The sequence below is a fragment of the Bombina bombina genome, chromosome 5 (assembly GCF_027579735.1).
Source record: "Bombina bombina isolate aBomBom1 chromosome 5, aBomBom1.pri, whole genome shotgun sequence".
NCBI lineage: Eukaryota > Metazoa > Chordata > Amphibia > Anura > Bombinatoridae > Bombina > Bombina bombina.
The window spans coordinates 616,526,883-616,552,747 of NC_069503.1; the positions used below are offsets into that span (position 1 = coordinate 616,526,883).

The window sequence follows — 25,865 nt, forward strand, 5'->3', positions numbered from 1 at the left end:
CCCTTACCCTCATGGGGATACTGTCAGCCTTTCTGAAATACACAGTCTCTCCAGAAAAAATGACTAATCATATCTCACTGCTATATAGCATGAAAACGTTCCTCACACTGTAGTTTCCTGTACTCCTCAGCCTCTGTGGGAACAGTACTGGATCTTAGTTACAAATGCTATGATCATCATCCTCCAGGCAGAAGTCTTCATCCATCTGCTGCCTGAGAGTAAATAGTACACACCGGTACCATTTAAAAAAACAACTCTTGCTTGAAGAAATTAAAAACTAATATTTTATCACCTCTTTCACTTTACCCTTCCTAGTACTTAGAGTAGGTAAAGAGAATGACTGGGGGGTGGAGCTAAGGGAGGAGCTATATAGACAGCTCTGCTGTGGTGCTCTTTGCCACTTCCTGTTAGCAGGAGTATAATATCCCACAAATAAAGGATGAATCTGTGGACTCGTCGTACCTTATAGAAGAAATTACTCTGTTTACCCGTACCTCCCGTAATGTCAAAAATTATTTATTTCAAGTCAGGCCCGAACAGGGTCTTTCCCTTGAAAGGAATAGCCGAAAGCTTTGATTTAGAGGACACATCCGCAGACCAAGATTTTAACCATAAAGCACTTTGTGCTAAAATGGCAAATCCTGCTTTCTTAGCCGCCAGCTTGGCAATCTGAAAGGCGGCATCCGTAACAAAAGAATTAGCCAGCTTAAGAGCCTTAATTCTATCCAGTATTTCCTCTAAAGGAATCTCAGTCTTAAGAGACTCTGAGGTGTCAAATCAAAAGGCTGCGGCAGTTGTAACTGGTATAATACAAGCCGTTGGTTGTAATAGAAAACCCTGATGAATAAATAGCTTTTTTAGAAGACCCATCTTTTTATCCATAGGATCTTTGAAAGCACAACTGTCCTCAATAGGAATAGTTGTACGCTTAGCCAGGGTAGATATAGCTCCCTCCACCTTAGGGACCGTTTGCCAAGAATCCCGAACAGTGTCAGCTATAGGATACATTTTCTTAAAATTAGGAGAAGGTGAGAACGGGATACCTGGTCTGTCCCATTCCCGCGTAATAACTTCAGAAATTCTTTTAGGAACCAGAAACACATCAGAATAAGAAGGAACCTCTAAGTATTTGTCCATCTTACACAAATTCTCTGGTGGTACCACAATAGTCACAATCATCCAGAGTCGCTAAAACCTCCTGAAGTAACAGGCGGAGGTGTTCAAGCTTAAATCTGAAGGACATGACGTCCGAGTCTGTCTGAGGTAACGCACTCCCTGAGTCAGAAAGTTCACCTTCAGACAGCAGTTCCCTACCCCCCAAATCAGATCCCTGGGAGGGCACATCGGAGATAGCCATCAAAACATCAGAAGTCGCAGGAACCAAAGTGGCTTCTGTCTTGCTGTGTTTGCCCTGTAACACTGGCAACTTGGTAGTGGATGCAGTTGAAGAACATGGCGTCGCTTGAGTGGGTGTTAAGGGCTGTGACGCTTGGGGAGAAAGAATTGGCATACCATGAGTCTCATCAGTCTGAGAAACATCCTGCGCTATATCTTTGTTAAGAAAAATTTGTTCTTTACATTGCAGTGCCCTCTCAGTGCATGAGGGACAAAAAGTAAGCAGGTGTTCCACAATGGCATTTAAACACATGGAACAAGTACTGGCTTCAAGGTCATCCATAGTAAAAAAAAACAGAAATTGTAGTCAGTTATATCAAACACTTTTTATGCACAATCTAGTTATTTAGAATAAAAACAACTGTGCCTTTAAGAGAAAATAAAAAACCTTTGCGCAGCACTCTTGTGCGGCTGAAGAAACACTTATAATTGTGGCTTTGCAAAATAAAGATCGTAATTATACGTATCCCATTAGTAGCTAACTTTTTCAAAAAATAACTGCATCTTCAAAATAAAACTTCAGATTTAAACACCTCGCCACAGCTCTGCTGCGGCGCTTACCTGCCCCCTCACTCTGAGACAAAAAACGTTACCCGTGCAGCAGAGTGTCTAGACCACCTGAGTTCCAACTACCCATGCGGTCAATACAGAACACCAGAGTCATCCGACCAATTCCCAGACAGGCACTGCGCTGCTCTACTCGTGTGCGAAAAAGTGCCCCGCCTATCGTGGGTGTATCAGAGCGGAACTCCCGCGCAGCCCAGTACCTTATAATAAAAATAACAATGGAGCCACCGGAGTATTGCACCTCAAAAAAGAAAGTGCCCCACATGAAGACAGTTCCCCTGTAAAACCATGCCGCCAGCATACACAAATCTATGTGATCCGGAGTTCACTCTGAAACCCCCAGCGTCAGCCCACACATGAAAGGGTTAATAATAGTGTAACATACCCTTCTACCGCACCCCATATTATTCATTATCCTATAATGATAGCAGCCTTCTCTGTATACCCCCTTAGCTAGATACAATAGGGCACAGACATAGGTCAGCTTATAGAGAGAGAAACAGTCCTTTCTGAGGTACCAAGTGTCACAGAAAATAAAAGACTGCACATACCTCCATGTTGAGTAACAACATGACTCGTCCCACACTGCAAGAGGTCCTTCATCTCCTCCAGGAATCTGTGGGAACAACTGGGTCTTAGATAAACTTGCTAAGACCATATGCATCAGGGCAGCCCCCATTGGGAGTCAGAGGACGGATGTAATCTGCACAGACCCTATAGCTGTACCCTGAGTAAAATAGTACACACTGGCACCATTTAAAAATAATAAGCTCTTGATTGAAGAATCTAAACTAACACCTCACTTTACCTCTTCCTATCACTAACACAGGCAAAGAGAATGACTGAAGTGGGAGGGAAGGGAGGAGCTATATAAACAGCTCTGCTGTGGTGCTCTTTGCCTCCTCCTGCTGACCAGGAGGCATAATCCCATAAGTAAGGATGAAATCCGTGGACTCGTCATATCTTGTAAAAGAAAAGGAGTGTGCAAACAAAAACAGGTCCGGCCAGTCATACGACACAATCCCCCATAGAGCTCTGAACTGGGATTCTAAACAAACAATAAAACAAAAAGTAAAACAGACAACAAGGAATAGGAACACGTCCTCCCCTCGTCTAGTTAAGATCGTTATCAGATTTAGAGGACTGAGATTAAACTGATGGATCAGTACTGGGAACCTCTAACATCACCAAAACTTCTCAGGAGTGAACAATCTAAATCTAAAGGCTAAGCCCTCCGCAGTCGGAGGATCCAAAGTCAGCAGACTCAGACCACGAAGGTTCTCCCTCTGATGCCTCAGAGCGAGCCGCATTCCCAGAGAACTGATCAGACACAATCGTTATTTTAAACGAATGTCCAGGGGGCATGAGAACCCGAATTACTCCTTAGCTTACGCTTAGAAGGAATAGGTAGCGTCGCTAAGGCCGCAGAGATGGCCATGCAGAACTGCGTAGTAACCTCTGGTGGAAACAAACCCCTTACAGGCGAAGGAGGATCGGAACTCGAGAAAACTGCATATGCTGGATTACCCGGACCTCCTCACAATATACACAGCTATCAAATTCTGTATTAGAGGGATCCCCCTCTAAAATACCAGAATCCTCCATAACTCGTCTATATCAAATTATAGAAAAAGGAAAAACAACTGGCACCTTATACCCCCAACGGCTGGGGCACTCACCACCTCCTATGACCCAGACAGACAGAGATGTTTACACCATGGAACCAATGGCACTACTAATGTTACTAGTAAACCTATGTTATAACCCATTTGATATAAAGTAATCAAGTAATTTCAATGTCTTTAGGGCAGTGTTTTTCAACCAGTGTGCCGTGGCACACTAGTGTGCCGTGAGAGATCCTCAGGTGTGCCACAGCAGACTGACAACAGTGTGACATATTTTTTAAACTTTGCTTGTTTTTTACTCCCAGTGCAGGGGTAGTTTGTAGGAGGCATGGCATAACAGCACAATACATACAGTATGTGTGTGTTTGTGTGTATGTGTATATATATATGCTGTATTGGGCTACAATGTGTGATTTTTTTTTAATTTTGGGATGGTGGTGTGCCACAGGATTTTTTTATGTAAAAAAGTGTGCCACGGCAAAAAAAAGGTTAAAAATCACTGCTTTAGGGTATGGGTGCTAGTGTATCAAGACAACTTTTAATCTTAGAGTATGAAGAAACCTACTCTTGGCAAGAATACACAAATTAGCACTCTAGGTTTACGAATTCCAATATCTTATATATAATTGTGCACAACAGCTTCTTTTGAACTTGTGGAAATAAAATAAAACTTAACTTAATAGATAGAAATATAAAATAGGAATATAATTTAAAAATACACTTAAGTATTCTCTGGTAGTTTGTACCACTGTATATTTTGTAACTATTTTGTCAAGTTAGAAAAATAAGTTGGTAACTCGTTATCTTTCGTAGTAGTGTAACCTTTGTCAATAGTCTGTTTATTAATACAGATTTATTACAAAATGTCTTAGACAATAGCTCTCTCGGAACGTAGTGAGAGTTTTAAACTCTAATATCTTAAAGTACGGTTTCTTATTTATGCTGGTATTCTGCACTTTATAGTTGCAACATATTGTATACAATAGAAAAGAATGTGACCCCTCCCAGTCACATATTGCACATGCAGGGCCTGGCTCTGCTTAAGGAAAAAGTGCGCAATCTTAATATAAAGAAACGGCGCAGCTCTCAAAATGAAAATAACCTGTACGTTACGGATCAGCCTAAGAGCCCAAACGTTCTTACACATAAGCCGTCAAAATCACATAAATATGATTAAAAAATTCCACTGTTCAATAATCCCCCTCAGGAGATATTAACCCTTGATTCAATAAAGATAAAGGAGTCCCACTGTGACCCTGTCTTCTATCGTTAACGTGTGTAAAGTATTGAAACGATCTTACCAGAATCTATGCCGTGGAACAGTGACACGGTCCTTCAAGTTTGACAGATTGTAGCAGCGCTTCTGACATGGACTTGAGTGAAGAAACCAGGCAGCAAAACTCATCAACGCTGATTGCTTAAGGAGCTGTTAATATGAGTCTGGATGGGTTTGCAGAAACACTTTCCCTGCATCTCTAGAATCTAACTTTCGTCAATGCTCTCACCGAGAGCCTGACAAGACTACTTAAAACTCCAGTCCCATCTCGAAGAGTACTACCCTCCATAAGTGACTACTCCGAAATCTGCTGACACTTCTCTGCCAACCTCATGTGAAGAAAGGCAAAGAATGACTGGGGGAAGGTATTTGAGCCTTTGGCTGGGGTGTCTTTGCCTCCTCCTGGTGGCCGGGTTCTGTATTTCCCACAAGTAAGGAATGAAGCCGTGGACTCTCCTCATATTAAGAAGGAAAAGAGATTATCTATATTTTTAAACAATAAAAATACTAGATTAGAGTGTCCCTTTAAGTTAACAAAATATACTTTGTTTTGCCGTTCCTACCTCTGCTGAATCCAATTAGGGCAGATATATGGCAGGGTTGGGCATGTGCACTTCTTAGAACTGGAAAACTCACAATTTTTACACTAAAATCAAATCAATCTTTCATAATTCAAATAGAGAATTGTAAACAACTTGCAATTTATTTCCATTATAAAAATGGAACATCTTTTTAAATGCACACTTTCCGAGGCACTAGCTCCTATTGAAAATGTGCAAGAATTCACAGTATATATGTATATGATCACACTACCCCCACCCGGCTACTTCATAATGCCACCCGCCTGGCAAAATGTTCTGTGGAGAACACTGGCCTACATACAAATGTTCTAGTGAGCCTTCCTTAATTGTAACCATTAAGGGATAGCTGTAATGGAGTTTAAGCCACTATAGCCTCATTTACAGAATTTGCTACTCAGAGTCACATAATTATTACACAAATCCAAAAGTATTTTCTAGTAAAAGCAAGCAAAATAAACAATGAATGTATATTGGAAAGTTTGTTTTTTTACTATGCATAAGTAAACATGTTATATTGAATTCTCAGTGTTGCATGCCTCTTTAAAGGTACCCTAAACCTCACGGGTTATAATACAGAGACATTGTCACATAGTCTGTAGAAACACCTCAAAATCAATTCTAAAGAAAACAAGTTATAAAGAGCTTGAGCAAGGTTTTGAAAATCCTTAAATATGATGTAATCTGCTGTTAACTTACTTCCCCACACTGGAATATCCTTGCTTTCTGCCTTCATCACTATAGAAGCCATCGTCATAGTTACTGGAATGGCATCAAAGTAAGAAGAATGAGGAGCAAGGGTCAGAATGGGAGCTTCTGCTGGTAAAGCCTGTCTTCCTTTCACCGTCACCCAGTGAAATCCGCCAGCAAACCACATTGCCCTCATGATTGCTTTTAAAGCAATGTCCAATAACCTGTCAAGAAAAAAGTTATTAAATACAAAAATGACAAATAAATTACAGGTAAATATAAAATAAATATAGTAGATATATTGAGGAGCCAACCATACACATTTTTGGGAAAAAAATAAAAAGATACACTATAAATATGGCTGTTAATATTTCTATTTCTACATGGCTGCTAAGAACCTTTTAAGTTTATTCCCCAGACAAGCTAAAGTTCTTTCTAAATAGACAAAAGCTCCAAATAGTACAACAAAACAAAATAAAACAATGATTGAAATTAATATATGCTTCTGATGTGTCAGCAACAAAATATTAGAACAAAGCTTTATTTACAGTTGCATATACAATTTAAGTATTTTTTATGTACCAATAAATAAAGTTTCAGTAGGCTTGCCAAAATGAGCAGATGACTAAATATTTTCATTATGAATATTAGCAGATGTAAATGTAATAATGATGATTAAAAACGAATATATATACATATATACACACACACATACATACATATATACACATATATACACACACACATACATACATACTAAGCCCGAATTTCTGATCTCCATTAAGTTAAAGAACAATTTTATGTAGACTATGTAGAGGATGTAAATGTCAGGCTTGAGAAAACCTGTTTAATGCCAAGGCAGAACATACACTGATCTGAGATGTCATCGCAGAAAATGCAGCATGTTTGCAGAAAGAACAGGACACATGCAGGAACTGTTAGCGCTTGAACTTTGTAGTGCTGCTCCACATTAGACAGTTCTCTTCAAACAGAGCTGTGCTCTGGTTGCAGTGTGTAAGTTTTCCTTAACACAGTGCATCCAGAGCAAAGTGCTGTTTGAAGTGAGCAGTCAAATATGCAGTAGCGCTGCAAAGCAGCAGCACATTGCTTGTTGACTGGCTCTCAGAGATTTTTTTCAAACCCGCCCCCTAGGCTTTCTCAGTCTGCAAAGCTGTTTACTCTGAATGTAAGATGTTAGTATGAGCATTGCATCTTTTCTATTACTACATTTCTATGTTAGACCAAGAGAAAAGGAAACAGATTTATTCAAGGGACATTTTAAAATTTATTTTTTTGTATGCTGCTACATTGCAATGCAATTATATTATAAAGCATTAAAAATTGCTTTATTCTTCAGTTAACCAGCACATTGCAGTTGAACTGGTGCCTTAGTGTAACTGTCTAATTTAAAATTATATTTTATTTAAAAATGACCTGCAGAAAAATTTTCACTTAAAAAAATCTCATCGCAGAAAGTGAAGAAATGTTCTGCCTCTGGAGCAAAGATTTACACGTCTGCTTTACATTTTGACCTATGTTCTGGTTGTGTACATAAGAAGTGTAGTGCAAATTACATCAGGAAGAGACTTTCTTAGCCAAAGTATACAAATCTTGTTGACTAGGTTCACTCATGTCTGTCTTCTCTAGATAATGTGGAAGCTTATGATTGCATTCATATGCAAAACAAAAATTCTCCAATGAGTTATTGCACTATTCTTCCATATAACTATATGTTTAACTCCTCCAAAAAGGGTTGAACCCAGTTAAAATCAACTTCAGAGCAGCAGAGCACTACTGGGACATAACTTAACACATTTGTGAGCCAACGACAAGAATCATATGTGCTTAGTCACCTCCCAGAAGTGCATCACTGCTCCTGACCCTACCTAGGAATGCTTTTCAACAAATTAATTGCATGCTCATTTAAAATCTTGATTATTATTTGGCAGCAAAAATTTAGAGCACCTAGGGACATCTATAATATATATAATCCGCCGATTATCTCTAGATATGAGTGGCATCATTGTTATATTCTACACGCACAAGTTTCTGCAGACATTGATGCAAGTACATTTGTCTCATTCTGTGTCAAATATCTTCTCTTGAGCCTTAATCTGGATAGTTAAGGGCATAGGTGGCGGCCTACAGTGCGTTTTTAACCCCCCCCCACACACACACACACACCCTGGCTTTCCGTGTAAAGGCAGTTCACATCACACTGTCGCAATCTATGGCATTATCTAGCACGGACAAAGTTACATTTGTTGAGACAAGATTATGATAAGCTTGAGCTAAAAGATCGACTGCCAAGTACTTTTTGCGGAAAATCCGCAATTGTTTTGTTGAAGGGAATAGAAGATATGCTGGATGATCATTTCCTAGAGCTTCACGCAGTGTTTAAAGAGGAGTGGGACCCTTTAAGAGCCGTTTGCAGACCCTCACCTGAAAAAAAACTGTACTTCCGGCAGCACTACCAGAGATTCGCAAACTACGTGTACGAGAAAATATGGTGCATGGCTCCTCTGACTTGCTTATCGGGAGAAGCTCTCAGCAGTGTACATTAAAAGAACAGGCTAATCCGAGAAAGATAACGATGATCACGTTTGAGACAATGGACAGTGGGTGTAACACAAACGGTCAGCTCACAGAATTAGGAAGCACAGAGAACCACGTGATGTTAAGGGAAGCGAGAGAGCGAGCAAGAGTGTGTGTGTGTGTGTGTGTGTGTGTGTGTGTGTGTGTATATATATATATATATATGTGTGGGAGAGTGTTGCCTACGCGCAGCAAAGGAGAGAGAAGATGGCGGAAGGGAGAGTCCCGAGCAGGGTTGTTCAAGGGAAGTATGTCGCCTGCTCCTTGTTCTCCTTCGCAAATCCGCTGCCTAGCCGAGACTCTACTGGCACTGGAGGACGACGTGTCCGTGTTCAACTCGGTTGTATACTGCGGCCGCTTTTCCGAGATATTAATGCAGAATGCAGAAGACCGTGTTACAACAGAAAATTTTATCCTTGGATCTGAAATATATGGAACTGTTCTGAGAAGCTTTGCAAGAGCGCGGCCATACCTCACAACAGAGTGTGATGATGTCTTACAGCTACTTAGGAGAATAGTTTCGGGTTGTTTTGAAGTAGTTCTGTCAATGGGAGAAGATGATTTTTCAAATAACCATGGATTACTTTTGAAAAAGGCTATCATGGATTCACACAACATTTTGCTGGAGTTTGGAAATGGCAATTTACAGTTGTTGGTCGATATCTTCAAGAGCGGTGGGGGATGGAACAATCCAGTTGTTGTCAAAGTATTGTCTCAACAACCTGTAAATCCTGAAGAAGCTCAGAAATTGATTTCACAAGAGGGATCCTGCTTTCTGAAAATTCGTATTAAACATTTGATGAAGAGAAACTGCACACAGGAAGCAATGCTGTTGTCAAAACTTTGTGCTGAATCTTCAGAAGTTTCAAGTGATTTCTTTTTCCTGACCGACTTTTATCACATGTGTATGTACTCTTTTGCCGAACGAGGAAGCTTTTAAAGAGATTTCAAGAATGGATGGAAAAGAGGTTTTAGACATCATTTGTAATCTGGAATCTGAAAACCAAGATAATACAGCTTTTATTCTCTGTACTACCTATCTCACCCAACAGCTGCAAAATGAAATTACATCTTGCTCCTGGCTGGAGATGCTGGTGTCTCGGTTTCAATAGTTTTATGCATTCGTGCTCTTCAGATCCAGTCAAATGAAACAGATACAACAAAATCTTCTGTTTGCAAAACAATTGCTTGCCTCTTACCACAAGATTTAGAAGTGAGAAGAGCCTGTCAGCTAACAGAATTTTTATTTGAACCAACTGCAGATGCTTTAAACACATTAGAAGATCTTTTCATGCAGCAAGATCAGAAGAATGACGAGGAAACCTCTGTTATTTCAAATTCCCTTCGTTGTGAACTCTTGCTAGCTTTGAAGAGCCACTGGATGTTTGATCCGGAATTCTGGGATTGGAAAACTTTAAAACGTCATTGCCTTAAGCTATTAGGCAAAGAATCTTCAGATGCAGAGGAAGAGAGCTATGAAGGACTTTCTACTAAATGTCCCAGACTTCTCCTTTGTGTAGCTTTGAGAACAATCTAAATGAAACACAATTTTCTCCAGAAAATATGTCAGATGTGTTTCAGAGCCATAGAGTGAGAAAACCAGTTGGATCGTCAGAAAGGTATAAACGTTGGCTTTAATATAATTTTTTCTGTGTGATCTGCAAAAAGGAGATAATTGAGGCTAGAATTCTCCATCATGCTAAAATGCACCTGACAGACGGAGTGTATTACTTGCCCTGTGTGTCTTAAAAAAATCAAGAACAAGGAAATTTTTGTTACCCATGTCATGGGGCATATGACTATGCCTACACGTCACAGACCTAAAAAGAAAAATGAAAATAGTGTATACAGCTTAGAGGAGGACTATGTAGAGGATGAGTTTAAAGCTAATGGTTATCTATCATTCAAAGCAATGCAGGATCGAAATCTGCAAGACAGAGATGTGTATCCATGTCCTGGCACTAACTGTTTGAGGGAATTCAAACAATTTAAATATTTAAGTATACATCTGAAAGGGGAGCACAGTAACAACGATGAAAATGCAGAGTACTATTTGCTTATGAAAAACTTAAGAGAAAAATGTGCATATTGTAGACGACATTTCATAACCAATTTTCATCTGAGGCAGCACAAGAGAATTCATTTAGGACCACTGCCTTTTATGTGTGTATCTTTAGATTGCAATGCCATGTTTAAGTCCATTAATGAACTACTAATCCACAGGCAATCCCATTTGGAGTTGCAATTTAAGTGTGAGTTAGAGGGGTGCAGCTTGGTTTTCACTGATTTAGGGCTTCTTTATCACCATGAAGCACAACATTTCAGAGACGCTTCATTCACATGCAATTTTCCAGGTTGCAAAAAACTATTTTATTGTACTTCTGAACTCCGGGAACATATTGCCTCTCACCAAACACTTTTTGGTAAAAACAATGATAATGAAACATGTGTATTTAAGGAAATCAAGAATGAACAAGAAAGCTTTCTTCCCTTTTCGCTTCAAGCACAGTTGTATTCTTATCATGATAGAGCATTTGCAGCAACAGTCCCACACTGTCAAAGAGAGATTTAGTGACTGAAATGAGAATACCGTCTTTTACTGGAGTGCAAAATTGCAAGCAATCAACTTTCTCAGATTCATCTCCTAATTAGGAAGCACAATTAAAGCATCAGTCAGTGGAGAACATATGGCGGTTGACATTGCAACTGCTATCTGGAAAGGAGAATGTACTTGGGGCTCACATCTTCAGGCCTCCCCGATAATTGGGACTAGGATGGGACACTCTCTGTTGTTGAAACATTCAGCCAGTATGTAATCCCTCACAATGGTTAATCCTTCACACACAGGCAGTTGGTTCCTTATCTCAAGAGCGACATTCTAATTCTGGGAGGAACATATGCTAAAGAAAATGAGATTTCAGTTATGTGTGTTCAATCTTAATATAGACTTATATTTCATTTATTGTTTATGTTAATAACCTATTTTATACATTCTGATTGGAGGTTTTCACTCTCGTATTGATAAGTATCTACAATTGAGAAGCAGAGTATTACTTTGCATTTTTTTCCCACTTTCCTTTATTTTTAATTGCTACTAATCTAACTATATTCTCAGATAGCATGTAGATCGATATCCAATATACTAATAATAGTATAATTTACTATATTATTTGAAAAATAACCTGTCTTAAGTCTATTGTTCTGGTTGAATAAGTATTTTGTAATGTATCTCATAAAAACCTCAAAAAATTATGATTTAAAAATATATATATATATTTTTGCATCAGCAAGGCCACTCTCAAAGGGAAATCACCAAACAAACTGTATACTCAAGATGTGGTATTCAAGCTGTTGTAAAGAAATCTGAAGAATCATGAGAGGTCAAGGACAAAAAAAAAAAAAAAAGTACTGGAAGGCCAAGAAAACTTTCAAAAAACTGATTAGAAGTTTCTCAGAGTTTCTTCTTTGATAGACCGGAAGAAGTCCAGCGAGGACCTGAATAAGCATCTGGCAGCTTCATCAGGATGCAAAGTTGACCCTTCTGCAGTGTGAAGAAGCTTGATCAGGAATGGTCTTTTCAGCAGGGGAACAGGGTAAAAAGGCTAAAATATGCTAAAGCTTACAGATTGAAATCAGTGGAAAAACAGAATTTATGTTTACCTGATAAATTGCTTTCTCCAACGGTGTGTCCGGTCCACGGCGTCATCCTTACTTGTGGGATATTCTCTTCCCCAACAGGAAATGGCAAAGAGCCCAGCAAAGCTGGTCACATGATCCCTCCTAGGCTCCGCCTACCCCAGTCATTCGACCAACGTTAAGGAGGAATATTTGCATAGGAGAAACCATATGTTACCGTGGTGACTGTAGTTAAAGAAAATAAATTATCAGACCTGATTAAAAAAACCAGGGCGGGCCGTGGACCGGACACACCGTTGGAGAAAGCAATTTATCAGGTAAACATAAATTCTGTTTTCTCCAACATAGGTGTGTCCGGTCCACGGCGTCATCCTTACTTGTGGGAACCAATACCAAAGCTTTAGGACACGGATGAAGGGAGGGAGCAAATCAGGTCACCTAAATGGAAGGCACCACGGCTTGCAAAACCTTTCTCCCAAAAATAGCCTCAGAAGAAGCAAAAGTATCAAATTTGTAAAATTTAGAAAAAGTGTGCAGTGAAGACCAAGTCGCTGCCTTACATATCTGATCAACAGAAGCCTCGTTCTTGAAGGCCCATGTGGAAGCCACAGCCCTAGTGGAGTGAGCTGTGATTCTTTCAGGAGGCTGCCGTCCGGCAGTCTCATAAGCCAATCGGATAATGCTTTTAATCCAGAAGGAGAGAGAGGTAGAAGTTGCTTTTTAACCTCTCCGTTTACCAGAATAAACAACAAACAAAGACAAAGTTTGTCTGAAATCCTTAGTAGCTGCTAAGTAAAATTTGAGAGCACGAACTACATCCAAGTTGTGCAACAAACGTTCCTTCTTTGAAACTGGATTAGGACACAAAGAAGGCACAACTATCTCCTGGTTAATGTTTTTGTTAGAAACAACTTTTGGAAGAAAACCAGGTTTAGTACGCAAAACCACCTTATCTGCATGGAACACCAGATAAGGAGAAGAACACTGCAGAGCAGATAATTCTGAAACTCTTCTAGCAGAAGAAATTGCAACCAAAAACAAAACTTTCCAAGATAATAACTTAATATCAACGGAATGTAAGGGTTCAAACGGAACCCCCTGAAGAACTGAAAGAACTAGGTTGAGACTCCAAGGAGGAGTCAAAATCTTGTAAACAGGCTTGATTCTAACCAGAGCCTGAACAAAGGCTAGAACATCTGGCACAGCTGCCAGCTTTTTGTGAAGTAACACAGACAAGGCAGAAATCTGTCCCATCAAGGAACTTGCAGATAATCCTTTTTCCAATCCTTCTCGAAGGAAGGATAGACTCTTAGGAATCCTAACCTTGTCCCAAGGGAATCCTGCAGATTCACACCAACAGATATACCAAATTATGTGTTAATTTTTCTGGTTACAGGCTTTCAGGCCTGAACAAGAGTATTAATAACAGAATCTGAGAACCCTCGCTTTGATAAGATCAAGCGTTCAATCTCCAAGCAGTCAGCTGGAGTGGGTCGAACGGACCTAGAACAAGAAGGTCTCTCAAAGGTAGCTTCCATGGTGGAGCCGATGACATATTCACCAGATCTGCATACCAAGTCCTGCGTGGCCACGCAGGAGCTATCCAAATCACCGACGCCCTCTCCTGATTGATCCTGGCTACCAGCCTGGGGATGAGAGGAAACGGCGGGAACACATAAGCTAGTTTGAAGGTCCAAGGTGCTACTAGTGCATCCACTAGAGCCGCCTTGGGATCCCTGGATCTGTACCCGTAGTAAGGAACTCTGAAGTTCTGACGAGAGGCCATCAGATCCATGTCTGGAATGCTCCACGGTTGAGTGACTTGGGCAAAGATTTCCGGATGGAGTTCCCACTCCCCCGGATGCAATGTCTGACGACTCAGAAAATCCGCTTCCCAATTTTCCACTCCTGGGATGTGGATAGCAGACAGGTGGCAGGAGTGAGACTCCGCCCATAGAATGATTTTGGTCACTTCTTCCATCGCTAGGGAACTCCTTGTTCCCCCCTGATGGTTGATGTATGAACTTGGCCCTCGCTAGCTGAGGCCAAGCTTTGAGAGCATTGAATATCGCTCTCAGTTCCAGAATATATATCGGTAGAAGAGATTCTACCCGAGACCAAAGACCCTGAGCTTTCAGGGATCCCCAGACCGCGCCCCAGCCCATCAGACTGGCGTCGGTCGTGACAATGACCCACTCTGGTCTGCGGAAGGTCATCCCTTGTGACAGGTTGTCCAGGGACAGCCACCAACGGAATGAGTCTCTGGTTCTCTGATTTGCTTGTATCTTCGGAGACAAGTCTGAATAGTCCCCATTCCACTGACTGAGCATGAACAGTTGTAATGGTCTTAGATGAATGCGCACAAAAGGAACTATGTCCATTGCCGCTACCATCAAACCTATCACTTCCATGCACTGCGCTATGGAAGGAAGAGGAACGGAATGAAGTATCCGACAAGAGTCTAGAAGTTTTGTTTTTCTGGCTTCTGTCAGAAAAATCCTCATTTCTAAGGAGTCTATTATAGTTCCCAAGAAGGGAACCCTCGTTGACGGAGATAGAGAACTCTTTTCCACGTTCACTTTCCATCCGTGAGATCTGAGAAAGGCCAGGACAATGTCCGTGTGAGCCTTTACTTGAGGAAGGGACGACGCTCGAATCAGAATGTCGTCCAAGTAAGGTACTACAGCAATGCCCCTTGGTCTTAGCACCGCCAGAAGGGACCCTAGTACCTATGAGAAAATCCTAGGAGCAGTGGCTAATCCGAAAGAAAATGCCACGAACTGGAAATGCTTGTCCAGGAATGCAAACCTTAGGAACCGATGATGTTCCTTGTGGATAGGAATATGTAGATACGCATCCTTGAAATCCACCTTGGTCATGAATTGACCTTCCTGTATGGAAGGAAGAAGTGTTCGAATGGTTTCCATCTTGAACGATGGAACCTTGAGAAACTTGTTCAAGATCTTGAGATCTAAGATTGGTCTGAACGTTCCCTCTTTTTTGGGAACCATGAACAGATTGGAGTAGAACCCCATCCCTTGTTCTCCTAATGGAACAGGATGAATCACTCCCATTTTTAGCAGGTCTTCTACCCAATGTAAGAATGCCTGTCTTCTTATGTGGTCTGAAGACAACTGAGACCTGTGGGACCTCCCCCTTGGAGGAAGCCCCTTGAACTCCAGAGAATAACCTTGGGAGACTATTTCTAGCGCCCAAGGATCCAGAACATCTCTTTCCCAAGCCTGAGCGAAGAGAGAGAGTCTGCCCCCCACCAGATCCGGTCCCGGATCGGGGGCCCGCATTTCATGCTGTCTTGGTAGCAGTGGCAGGTTTCCTGGCCTGCTTTCCTTTGCTCCAGCCTTGCATAGGTCTCCAGGCTGGATTGGCTTGAGAAGTATTACCTTCCTGCTTAGAGGACGTAGCCCTTGGGGCTGATCCGTTTCTGCGAAAGGGACGAAACTTAGGTTTATTTTTGGTCTTGAAAAGACCTATCCTGAGGAAGGGCGTGGCCCTTGCCCCCAGTGATATCAGAGATAATCTCTTTCAAGTCAGGGCCAAAGAGTGTTTTCCCCTTGAAAGGAATGTCAAGCAATTTGTTCTTGGAAGACGCATCCGCTGCCCAAGATTTTAACCAAAGCGCTCTGCGCCACAATAGCAAACCCAGAATTTTTTCGCCGCTAACCTAGCCAATTGCAAGGTGGCGTCTAGGGTGAAAGAATTAGCCAATTTAAGAGCACGAATTCTGTCCATAATCTCCTCATAAGAAGAAGAATTACTAATAATCGCCTTTCCTAGCTCATCAAACTAGAAACACGCGGCTGCAGTGACAGGGACAATGCATGCAATTGGTTGTAGAAGGGAACCTTGCTGAACAAACATCTTTAGCAGACCTTCTAATTTTTTATCCATAGGATCTTGGAAAGCACAACTATCTTCTATGGGTATAGTGGCGCGCTTGTGTAGAGTAGAAACCGCCCCCTCGACCTTGGGGACTGTCTGCCATCAGTCCTTTCTGGGGTCGACTATAGGAAAACAATTTTATAAATATGGGGGAAGGTACTAAAGGTATACCGGGCCTGTCCCATTCTTTACTAACAATGTACGCCACCCGCTTGGATATAGGAAAAGCTTCGGGGGGCCCCGGGGCCTCTAAGAACTTTTCCATTTTACATAGTGGTTCTGGAATGACCAGATAATCACAATCATCCAAATTGGATAACACCTCCTTAAGCAGAGCGCGGAGATGTTCCAACTTAAATTTAAAAGTAATCACATCAGGTTCAGCTTGTTGAGAAATGTTTCCTGAATCTGAAATTTCTCCCTCAGACAAAACCTCCCTGGCCCCCTCAGACTGGTGTAGGGGCCCTTCAGAAACCATATCATCAGCGTTCTCATGCTCTACAGAATTTTCTAAAACAGAGCAGTCGCGCTTTCGCTGATAAGTGGGCATATTGGCTAAAATGTTTTTGATAGAATTATCCATTACAGCCGTTAAATGTTGCATAGTAAGGAGTATTGGCACACTAGATGTACTAGGGGCCTCCTGTATGGGCAAGACTGGTGTAGACGAAGGAGGGGATGATGCAGTACCATGCTTACTCCCCTCACTTGAGGAATCATCTTGGGCATCATTTTAACTAAATTTTTTTTTTTTTTTTTTTTTTTTTTTTTTTTTTATGACATAAAATACATATAGTTAAATGAGAAGGAACCTTGGTTTCCCCACAGTCAGAACACAATCTATCTGGTAGTTCAGACATGTTAAACAGGCATAAACTTGATAACAAAGCACAAAAAACGTTTTAAAATAAAACCGTTACTGTCACTTTAAATTTTAAACTAAACACACTTTATTATTGCAATTGCGAAAAAGTATGAAGGAATTGTTCAAAATTCACCAAAATTTCACCACAGTGTCTTAAAGCCTTAAAAGTATTGCACACCAAATTTGGAAGCTTTAACCCTTAAAATAACGGAACCGGAGCCGTTTTTATATTTAACCCCTTTACAGTCCCTGGAATCTGCTTTGCTGAGACCCAACCAAGCCCAAAGGGGAATACGATACCAAATGATGCCTTCAGAAAGACTTTTCTATGTATCAGAGCTCCACACACATGCAGCTGCATGCCATGCTGTCCTCAAAAACAAGTGCGCCATACCGGCGCGAAAATGAGGCTCTGACTATGATTAGGGAAAGCCCCTAAAGAATAAAGTGTCTAAAACAGTGCCTGCCGATATAATCATATCAAAATACCCAGAATAAATGATTCCTCAAGGCTAAATATGTGTTAATAATGAATCGATTTAGCCCAGAAAAAGTCTACAGTCTTAATAAGCCCTTGTGAAGCCCTTATTTACTATCTTAATAAACATGGCTTACCGGATCCCATAGGGAAAATGACAGCTTCCAGCATTACATCGTCTTGTTAGAATGTGTCATACCTCAAGCAGTAAGAGACTGCACACTGTTCCCCCAACTGAAGTTAATTGCTCTCAACAGTCCTGTGTGGAACAGCCATGGATTTTAGTTACGGTGCTAAAATCATTTTCCTCATACAAACAGAAATCTTCATCTCTTTTCTGTTTCTGAGTAAATAGTACATACCAGCACTATTTTAAAATAACAAACTCTTGATTGAATAATAAAAACTACAGTTAAACACTAAAAAACTCTAAGCCATCTCCGTGGAGATGTTGCCTGTACAACGGCAAAGAGAATGACTGGGGTAGGCGGAGCCTAGGAGGGATCATGTGACCAGCTTTGCTGGGCTCTTTGCCATTTCCTGTTGGGGAAGAGAATATCCCACAAGTAAGGATGACGCCGTGGACCGGACACACCTATGTTGGAGAAAAAAGGATTATGGAATAGCAAATCCAAGTTTTTGGGAACAATTGTCAACAATATGTGAGAAGAAGAGTTGGAGAAAGATGGAGGAATGAGTGCTTGCAGCCTTCAGTGAAAGATGGTGGAGGATCTCTCCTGGTTTGGGGCTGAATTTCTGCCAAAGGTATTGGCGATATTGTCAGAATTGATGGGATCATGAGTGCTGAAAATTACAGACAGGTTTTAATTCATCATGCCATTCCTTTTGGAAAGCGCCTAATTGGAAATGGTTTTCTTTTTCAGCATGATAACTGATCCTAAGCACATTGCTAATGCAGGGAAATCATATTTGGAGAGAAAAATAGCCGATAAAACACTGACCGTCATGGACTGTCTTTTACAGAGTCCAGACCTGAATATTATAGAGGCAGTATGGTATCACCTGGACAGAGAAATAAGGCAACCAATCTAAAGAAGAATTCTGGGAAGTGCTGAAAGAAGACTGGTATAATATACCAGAAAATTACTTCAGACGACTTCAGGACAGTCTCCCCAAAAGAATTCAAGATGTGCTTACTGCCAAGGGAAGTTATACTAAATACTAACTTTTGCTTGAAAAAGCCATTTTGCTCTGAAAATTGTAGGGGGGGGGGTTTATATTTTGTGTACATTTTTCCTGTATCTTCTGTTTGTATCTAAATAAAGAAACTGATTAATGGATTAATATGAATGGTCATTAAAACTTTGCTAAAACAACAAATCTAATGGTGTGTGTGTGTGTGTGAGTGTGAGAAACAGACATTACCCAAGCGGATATGGGGTAAAGCCCGATGTAAGATCATAAATCCCCTCTGATGCGGTGACTCGATGAAGCTCATGCACTCAAACATATATAGCATGCACTGTAATTCCCCCATCTTGATTATCTTTTTTGCCTTTGTCTGGGGGGTTCAAGGGGGGCAAAAGCCCCCTTGTAAACCTCATTCCACATAGTTCACTTGGGGTAGATGCCAGAGGGTCGGCAGAGCGCCTTCCTTAAACTGCCCAGATGGAGGCAAAAAATAAATAAATAGTGTAGATGGGGGAATTACAGTACATCAGGCTTTACCCACAGCTGCTTGGGTAATGTCAGTTTTACCTGGGTACTGCTAGGATTACCCGGATATCTTACTTTACTTTAGGTAGCAGGCCTATATCTAAATTTGACAACATAAAAACTAAGACTTCATAATCATCCTAATAAAGGTGGTCCTAAAATAATAATACAAATATCATCATCATCATCATCCTCATCATCATCATCATGTATGCCTTTCCTTCCTGGCAGGGAGAGTCCACGACTTCATTCATAACGGTTGGGAATATAAACACCCAGCCACCAGGGGAGGCAAAGACACCCCAGCAAAAGGCTATAAATATCCCTTCCACTTCCCTATCCCCCAGTAATTCGTCCGAGGGAACGAGGAAAAGCAGGAGAAACATTAGGGTAGAGGTGCCAGAAAAAAAAATAATAATAATAAGGAAGCCGCCAAATTACGGGCTGGGTCGTGGACTCTCCCTGCCAGGAATTTATCTGGTAAGCATACATTTTGTTTTCCTTCCCTAGGCAGGGAGAGTCCACGACTTCATTCATAACTGTTGGGAACCAGTACCCATGCACCAGAGGACACTGATGAATAAAAGGGAGGGACAAAAGAAAAGGAGGCTGATCCTAAACTGAGGGCACCACAGCCTGTAACACCTTTCTCCCAAAAGCCACTTCACCTGAAGCGAAAACATCACATTTGAAAAGATACGTAAGGAGGACCAGGCAGCCACCATAAAAGTCTAATCCATAGAGGCTTCATTCTTAAAAGCCCAGGAAGAAGCAACAGCCCTAGTGGAATGAGCCGTAATCCTCTCAGGAGGCTGTTGTTAAGCGGATGACACTCCTCAACCAAAAAGTCAACAAAGTCGCAGTGGCCTTCTGGCCCCTGTGCTTGCCAGTATAGAGAACAAACAAAGATGAGGACTGGGCAAAAGGAAGGAACAACGATTTCCTGATTAATGTTACGATCTGAGACTACCTTGGGTAGAAAACCTAACTTAGTACGGAAGACCGCCTTATCAGCATGAAAAACAAATTTATGCTTATCTGATAAAGTTATTTCTCTTGTGGTGTATCCAGTCCACGGGTTCATCCATTACTTGTGGGATATTCTCCTTCCCAACAGGAAGCTGCAAGAGGGCACCCACAGCAGAGCTGTCTATATACCTCCACCCCCAGTCATTCGACCGAAGACAAGCAAGAAAAAAAGGAGAAACTATAGGGTGCAGTGGTGACTGTAGTTTAAAAATAAAAAACACCTGCCTTAAAAATGACAGGGCGGGCCGTGGACTGGATACACCACAAGAGAAATAAATTTATCAGGTAAGCATAAATTTTGTTTTCTCTTGTAAAGGTGTATCCAGTCCACGGGTTCATCCATTACTTGTGGGATACCAATACCAAAGCTTTAGGACACGGATGAAGGGAGGGACAAGGCAGGAACTTAAACAGAAGGCACCACTGCCTGTAAGACCTTTCTCCCAAAAATAGCCTCCGAAGAAGCAAAAGTATCAAATTTATAGAATTTAGAAAAGGTATGAGGCGAAGACCAAGTCGCCGCCTTACAAATCTGTTCAACAGAGGCCTCATGTTTAAAAGCCCATGTGGAAGCTACTGCTCTAGTAGAATGAGCTGTAATTCTTTCAGGAGGCTGCTGGCCAGCAGTCTCATAAGCTAAGCGTATTATACTTCTTAGCCAAAAAGAAAGAGAAGTTGCCGAAGCCTTTTGGCCTCTCCTCTGTCCAGAGTAGACAACAAACAAAGCAGATGTTTGACGAAAATCCTTTGTAGCTTGTAAATAAAACTTTAAAGCACGAACCACATCAAGATTGTGTAATAGACGTTCCTTCTTTGAAGAAGGATTAGGACATAGTGAAGGAACAACAATCTCCTGATTGATATTCTTATTAGATACCACCTTAGGAAGAAACCCAGGTTTGGTACGTAACACTACCTTATCTGCATGGAAATCAGATAAGGGGAATCACATTGTAAAGCAGATAACTCCGAAACTCTTCGAGCCGAGGAGATAGCTACAAAAAACAGAACTTTCCAAGATAAAAGCTTAATATCTATGGAATGCAAAGGTTCAAACGGAACCCCTTGAAGAACTTTAAGAACTAAATTTAAACTCCATGGCGGAGCAACAGGTTTAAACACAGGCTTGATCCTAACTAAAGCCTGACAAAACGCCTGAACGTCTGGAACCTCAGCCAGACGTTTGTGCAAAAGGACAGAGCAGAAATCTGTCCCTTTAAGGAACTAGCTGACAAACCCTTCTCCAATCCTTCTTGGAGAAAAGATAACATACAAGGAATCCTGACCTTACTCCATGAGTAACCCTTGGATTCACACCAATGAAGATATTTACACCATATCTTATGATAGATTTTCCTGGTGACAGGCTTTCGAGCCTGAATTAAGGTATCAATGACCGATTCGGAAAAAACACGCTTTGATAGAATCAAGCGTTCAATCTCCAAGCAGTCAGACGTAGAGAAATTAGATTTGGATTTTTGAAGGGACCTTGAAGTAGAAGGTCCTGCCTTAGCGGCAGAGTCCATGGTGGAAAGGATGACATGTCCACCAGATCTGCATTCCAAGTCCTGCGTGGCCACGCAGGGGCTAACAAGATCACCGAAGCTCTCTCCTGCTTGATCTTGGCAATCAGACTAGGGAGCAGAGGAAACGGTGGAAACACATAAGCCAGGCTGAAGGACCAGGGCGCTGCTAGAGCATCTATCAGCGCTGCCTTGGGATCCCTGGACCTGGACCCGTAACAAGGAAGCTTGGCGTTCTGACGAGTCGCCATGAGATCCAGTTCTGGTTTGCCCCAAAGTTGGATCAACTGGGCAAATACCTCCGGATGGAGCTCCCACTCCCCCGGATGAAAAGTCTGCCGACTTAGAAAATCCGCCTCCCAGTTTTCTACTCCTGGGATATGGATAGCTGAGAGATGGCAAGAGTGAACCTCTGCCCATAAAATTATCTTTGAAACCTCCAACATCGCCAGGGGGCTCTTTGTACCCCCCTGATGGTTGATATAGGCTACAGTCGTGATGTTGTCTGACTGAAATCTGATGAACCTGACCGCAGCTAGCTGAGGCCAAGCCTGAAGAGCATCGAATATCGCTCTTAGTTCCAGAATGTTTATCGGAAGGAGGGCCTCCTCCTGAGTCCACAAACCCTGAGCCTTCAGGGAATTCCAGACTGCACCCCAGCCCAGAAGGCTGGCATCTGTCGTTACTATACTCCATTCTGGCCTGCGGAAACTCATTCCCTTGGACAGATGGACCCGAGATAACCACCAGAGAAGAGAATCCCTGGTCTCTTGATCCAGATTTAGTAGAGGGGACAAATCTGTGTAATCCCCATTCCACTGATTGAGCATGCAAAGTTGAAGTGGTCTGAGATGTAGGCGGGCAAACTGAACTATGTCCATTGCCGCTACCATTAATCCGATTACCTCCATACACTGAGCCAATGACGGACGAGAAATGGAATAAAGAGCACGGCAGGAAGTTAAAAGTTTTGACAACCTGACCTCTGTCACATAAATCTTCATTTCTACTAGGAAGGAAATTCTTGTGAGAGGTGAGAGAGAACTCTTTCCTTCGTTCACCTTCCACCCGTGAGACCTTAGGAATGCCAGAACAATGTCCATATGGGACCTGGCGATTTGAAAAGTTGACGCCTGTATCAGGATGTTGTCTAGGTAAGGGGCTACTGCTATACCCCGTGGTCTTAGAACCACCAGAAGGGACCCTAGAACCTTCGTAAAGATTCTTGGTGCCGTGGCTAACCCGAAGGGAAGAGCCACAAACTGGTAATGCCTGTCTAGGAAGGCGAACCTGAGAAACTGATGATGATCCCTGTGTATCGGAATATGTAGATAAGCATTCTTTAAATCCACGGTAGTCATATATTGACCCTCCTGGATCATAGGTAGGATGGTTCGAATAGTCTCCATCTTGAGAAATTTATTATTTATATTTATTTATATTTATTTATATTGAGAAGTTTAGACTTTGAAGTGACATCAGCTGACCAGGATTTAAGCTATAGTGCCCTACGTGCCTGAATGGCAAAACCTGAATTTTTAGCCGTTAGCTTGGTTAAATGAAAAACGGCGTCAGAAATAAATGAATTGACTAACTTAAGAGCTTTAAGCTTTAAAGGGCCACTGTAAGTAAATATTTTCTATGCCTGTTACTAACTAACTACCCCAAATACGCTTTTTATCAATAGCATTTCATTAACATATATCTACCATATATCAGAAATCTTGTCTGCAAATTTAATTGTTTTCCAAACCCACTCCGTGGGTATCCTTTGCTCTGTACCAATCCGTTTACAATACCTAGGTTTCAAAATGGCGCTTTAAACACAAAGTTTTTGGTTTAAGTATTTTGAACACTCAGTGCTGAAAATAGTGGGCAGGATAATGTGACATCATCGGCGAACAAAAGATATAACTTTTAGAACGTTATGAAACTTCGTTTTGGAGAAAATATAGGTCAGTAGGTTTTAATTAATGTTTATTAACTTTAATATGTTAGTTTAGTTAGTAATAGTTAGTTAGTGTTAGTAATCCTTTAAGTCAAGGATATCATCCAACGGGGTCTCTACCTGTAAAGCCTCCTCCAGAGACTCGAACCAGAAAGCCGCTGCAGCAGTGACTGGGGCAATGCATGCAAGAGGCTGGAGAATAAAACCTTGTTGTATAAAGATTTTCTTAAGGAAACCCTCTAATTTCTTATCCATAGGATCTAGGAAAGCACAACTGTCCTCAACAGGAATAGTTGTACTCTTAGCTAGGGTAGAGATTGCTCCCTCCACCTTAGGGACCGTCTGCCACAAGTCCCATGTAGCGGCATCTATAGGAAACATTTTCTTAAAAGCAGGAGGGGGAGAGAACGGCACACCTGGTCTATCCCATTCCTTAGTAATAATTTCTGAAAACCTCTTAGGGATTGGAAAAAACATCAGTGTAAACAGGCACTGCAAAGTATTTGTCCATTTTACACAATTTCTCTGGGACTACAATAGTGTCAGTGTCATCCAGAGTCGCTAAAACCTCCCTGAGCAACACGCGGAGGTGTTCAAGCTTAAATTTAAATGCCGTCATTTCAGAGTCAGACTGAAGTAACGCCTTCCCTGAATCAGAGAAGTCACCAACAGATAGAAGCTCTCCTGCTTCAACTTCTGCACATTGTGAGGGTATATCAGACATAGCTACTAAAGAGTCAGAGAGCTCTGTATTTGTTCTAGCCCCAGAGCTGTCTCGCTTTCCTTGTAACCCTGGCAGTTTGGACAATACCTCTGTGAGGGTATGATTCATAACTGCCGCCATGTCTTGTAAAGTAAACGCATTGGACGCGCTAGATGTACTTGGCGCCCCTTGAGCTGGAGTTATAGGTTCTGACAGGTGGGGAGAGCTAGATGGCATAACCTCCCTTTTGTCAGTCTGAGAAACCTCAGGTGATACAGCTTTAAAAGCCATAATATGGTCTTTATAACTTATAGAAAGGTCAGTGCATTTGGTAAATATTCTAAGAGGGGGTTCCACAATGGCTTCTAAACATAATGAACAAGGAGTTTCCTCTATGTCAGACATGTTTAACAGACTAGTAATGAGACCAGCAAGCTTGGAAAACACTTTAATAAAAGTGAAAAAAGCAATAATAAAATATAGCTGCAAGCAGCAATAGAGGTGGCCAGCGCATCATTTTTGCAATGCCATATAAGTAGTTATGTCACAAAATAAAGCTATATAACAACTATTTACATTTCTAACATAAGCATTCGGAAAAAAAAAAACACATTTTCGAAATGTTTACGTTTTTTAAAATGGCTGCCACACCATATGACCTATACTTTCAACATGAACAAATGTAACTCTAGGTGACAATATATGGTTATACAGCAAATATCACAGTTTTAACATAAGCTGTTGGAAAGAAAACACAGTTTCAAATTTTTTGTGTAAACCAATATGGCTGCCACAGCTTGTGTGGTTTAAGAGAAGAAGATGTTTAAAGATTTTTGCAAAATGCAAGATGGTTGCTACATCATGTGACCAAATCACTTCTGTTGAGCAATGGAAAATCTAGGTCATAGCATCACTAAGCTCAGCAAGTTTCAAAGTTGCAACATAAGCAGTTCCAGAGCTAAAGATTATTAAGCAGTTCTCGAAATTTGTCGCAAAAAACAATATGGCTGCGGAACCTTATGACCTATGAGTTCAATATTGCATGAGATGTAGCATAGCAATAGGCTGTACCAGCATACCTGATTTCAAGAGTTTAGCATAAGTAATTTGTGTTTTGTGAGCAATTGACTCAAAAGAGGAAGTATTGAATTACAAATAATTACGATAAACATAAAACCGATATTGCTGCAGCATCATGTGACTGATTCTCTCCTAATGAGCAATTATGAATCTAGGTAACAATATAAGACCGTACAGCAAATTTCACAGTTCTTACATAAGTGGTTGCAGAGAAAATAGACTTTCGAAATTTTCGCGTAAACCAAGATGGCTGCCCGATCGTAAGATATACAGCCTCCATATTAAGCACCATAGTGCTCA

The 25,865-nt window shown here is 41.2% G+C and overlaps 1 protein-coding gene across 1 annotated transcript in view; it reads right to left on the bottom strand.

Moving 5' to 3' along the window:
• Nucleotides 1-25,865, bottom strand: part of LPCAT1 (lysophosphatidylcholine acyltransferase 1) — a 451,016-nt gene that overhangs the window by 237,223 nt on the left and 187,928 nt on the right. The window contains exon 3 of the mRNA XM_053714577.1: nt 6,141-6,355. Within this exon, the coding sequence (XP_053570552.1) occupies nt 6,141-6,355 (215 nt within the window). The remainder of the gene's footprint in view (nt 1-6,140; nt 6,356-25,865) is intronic.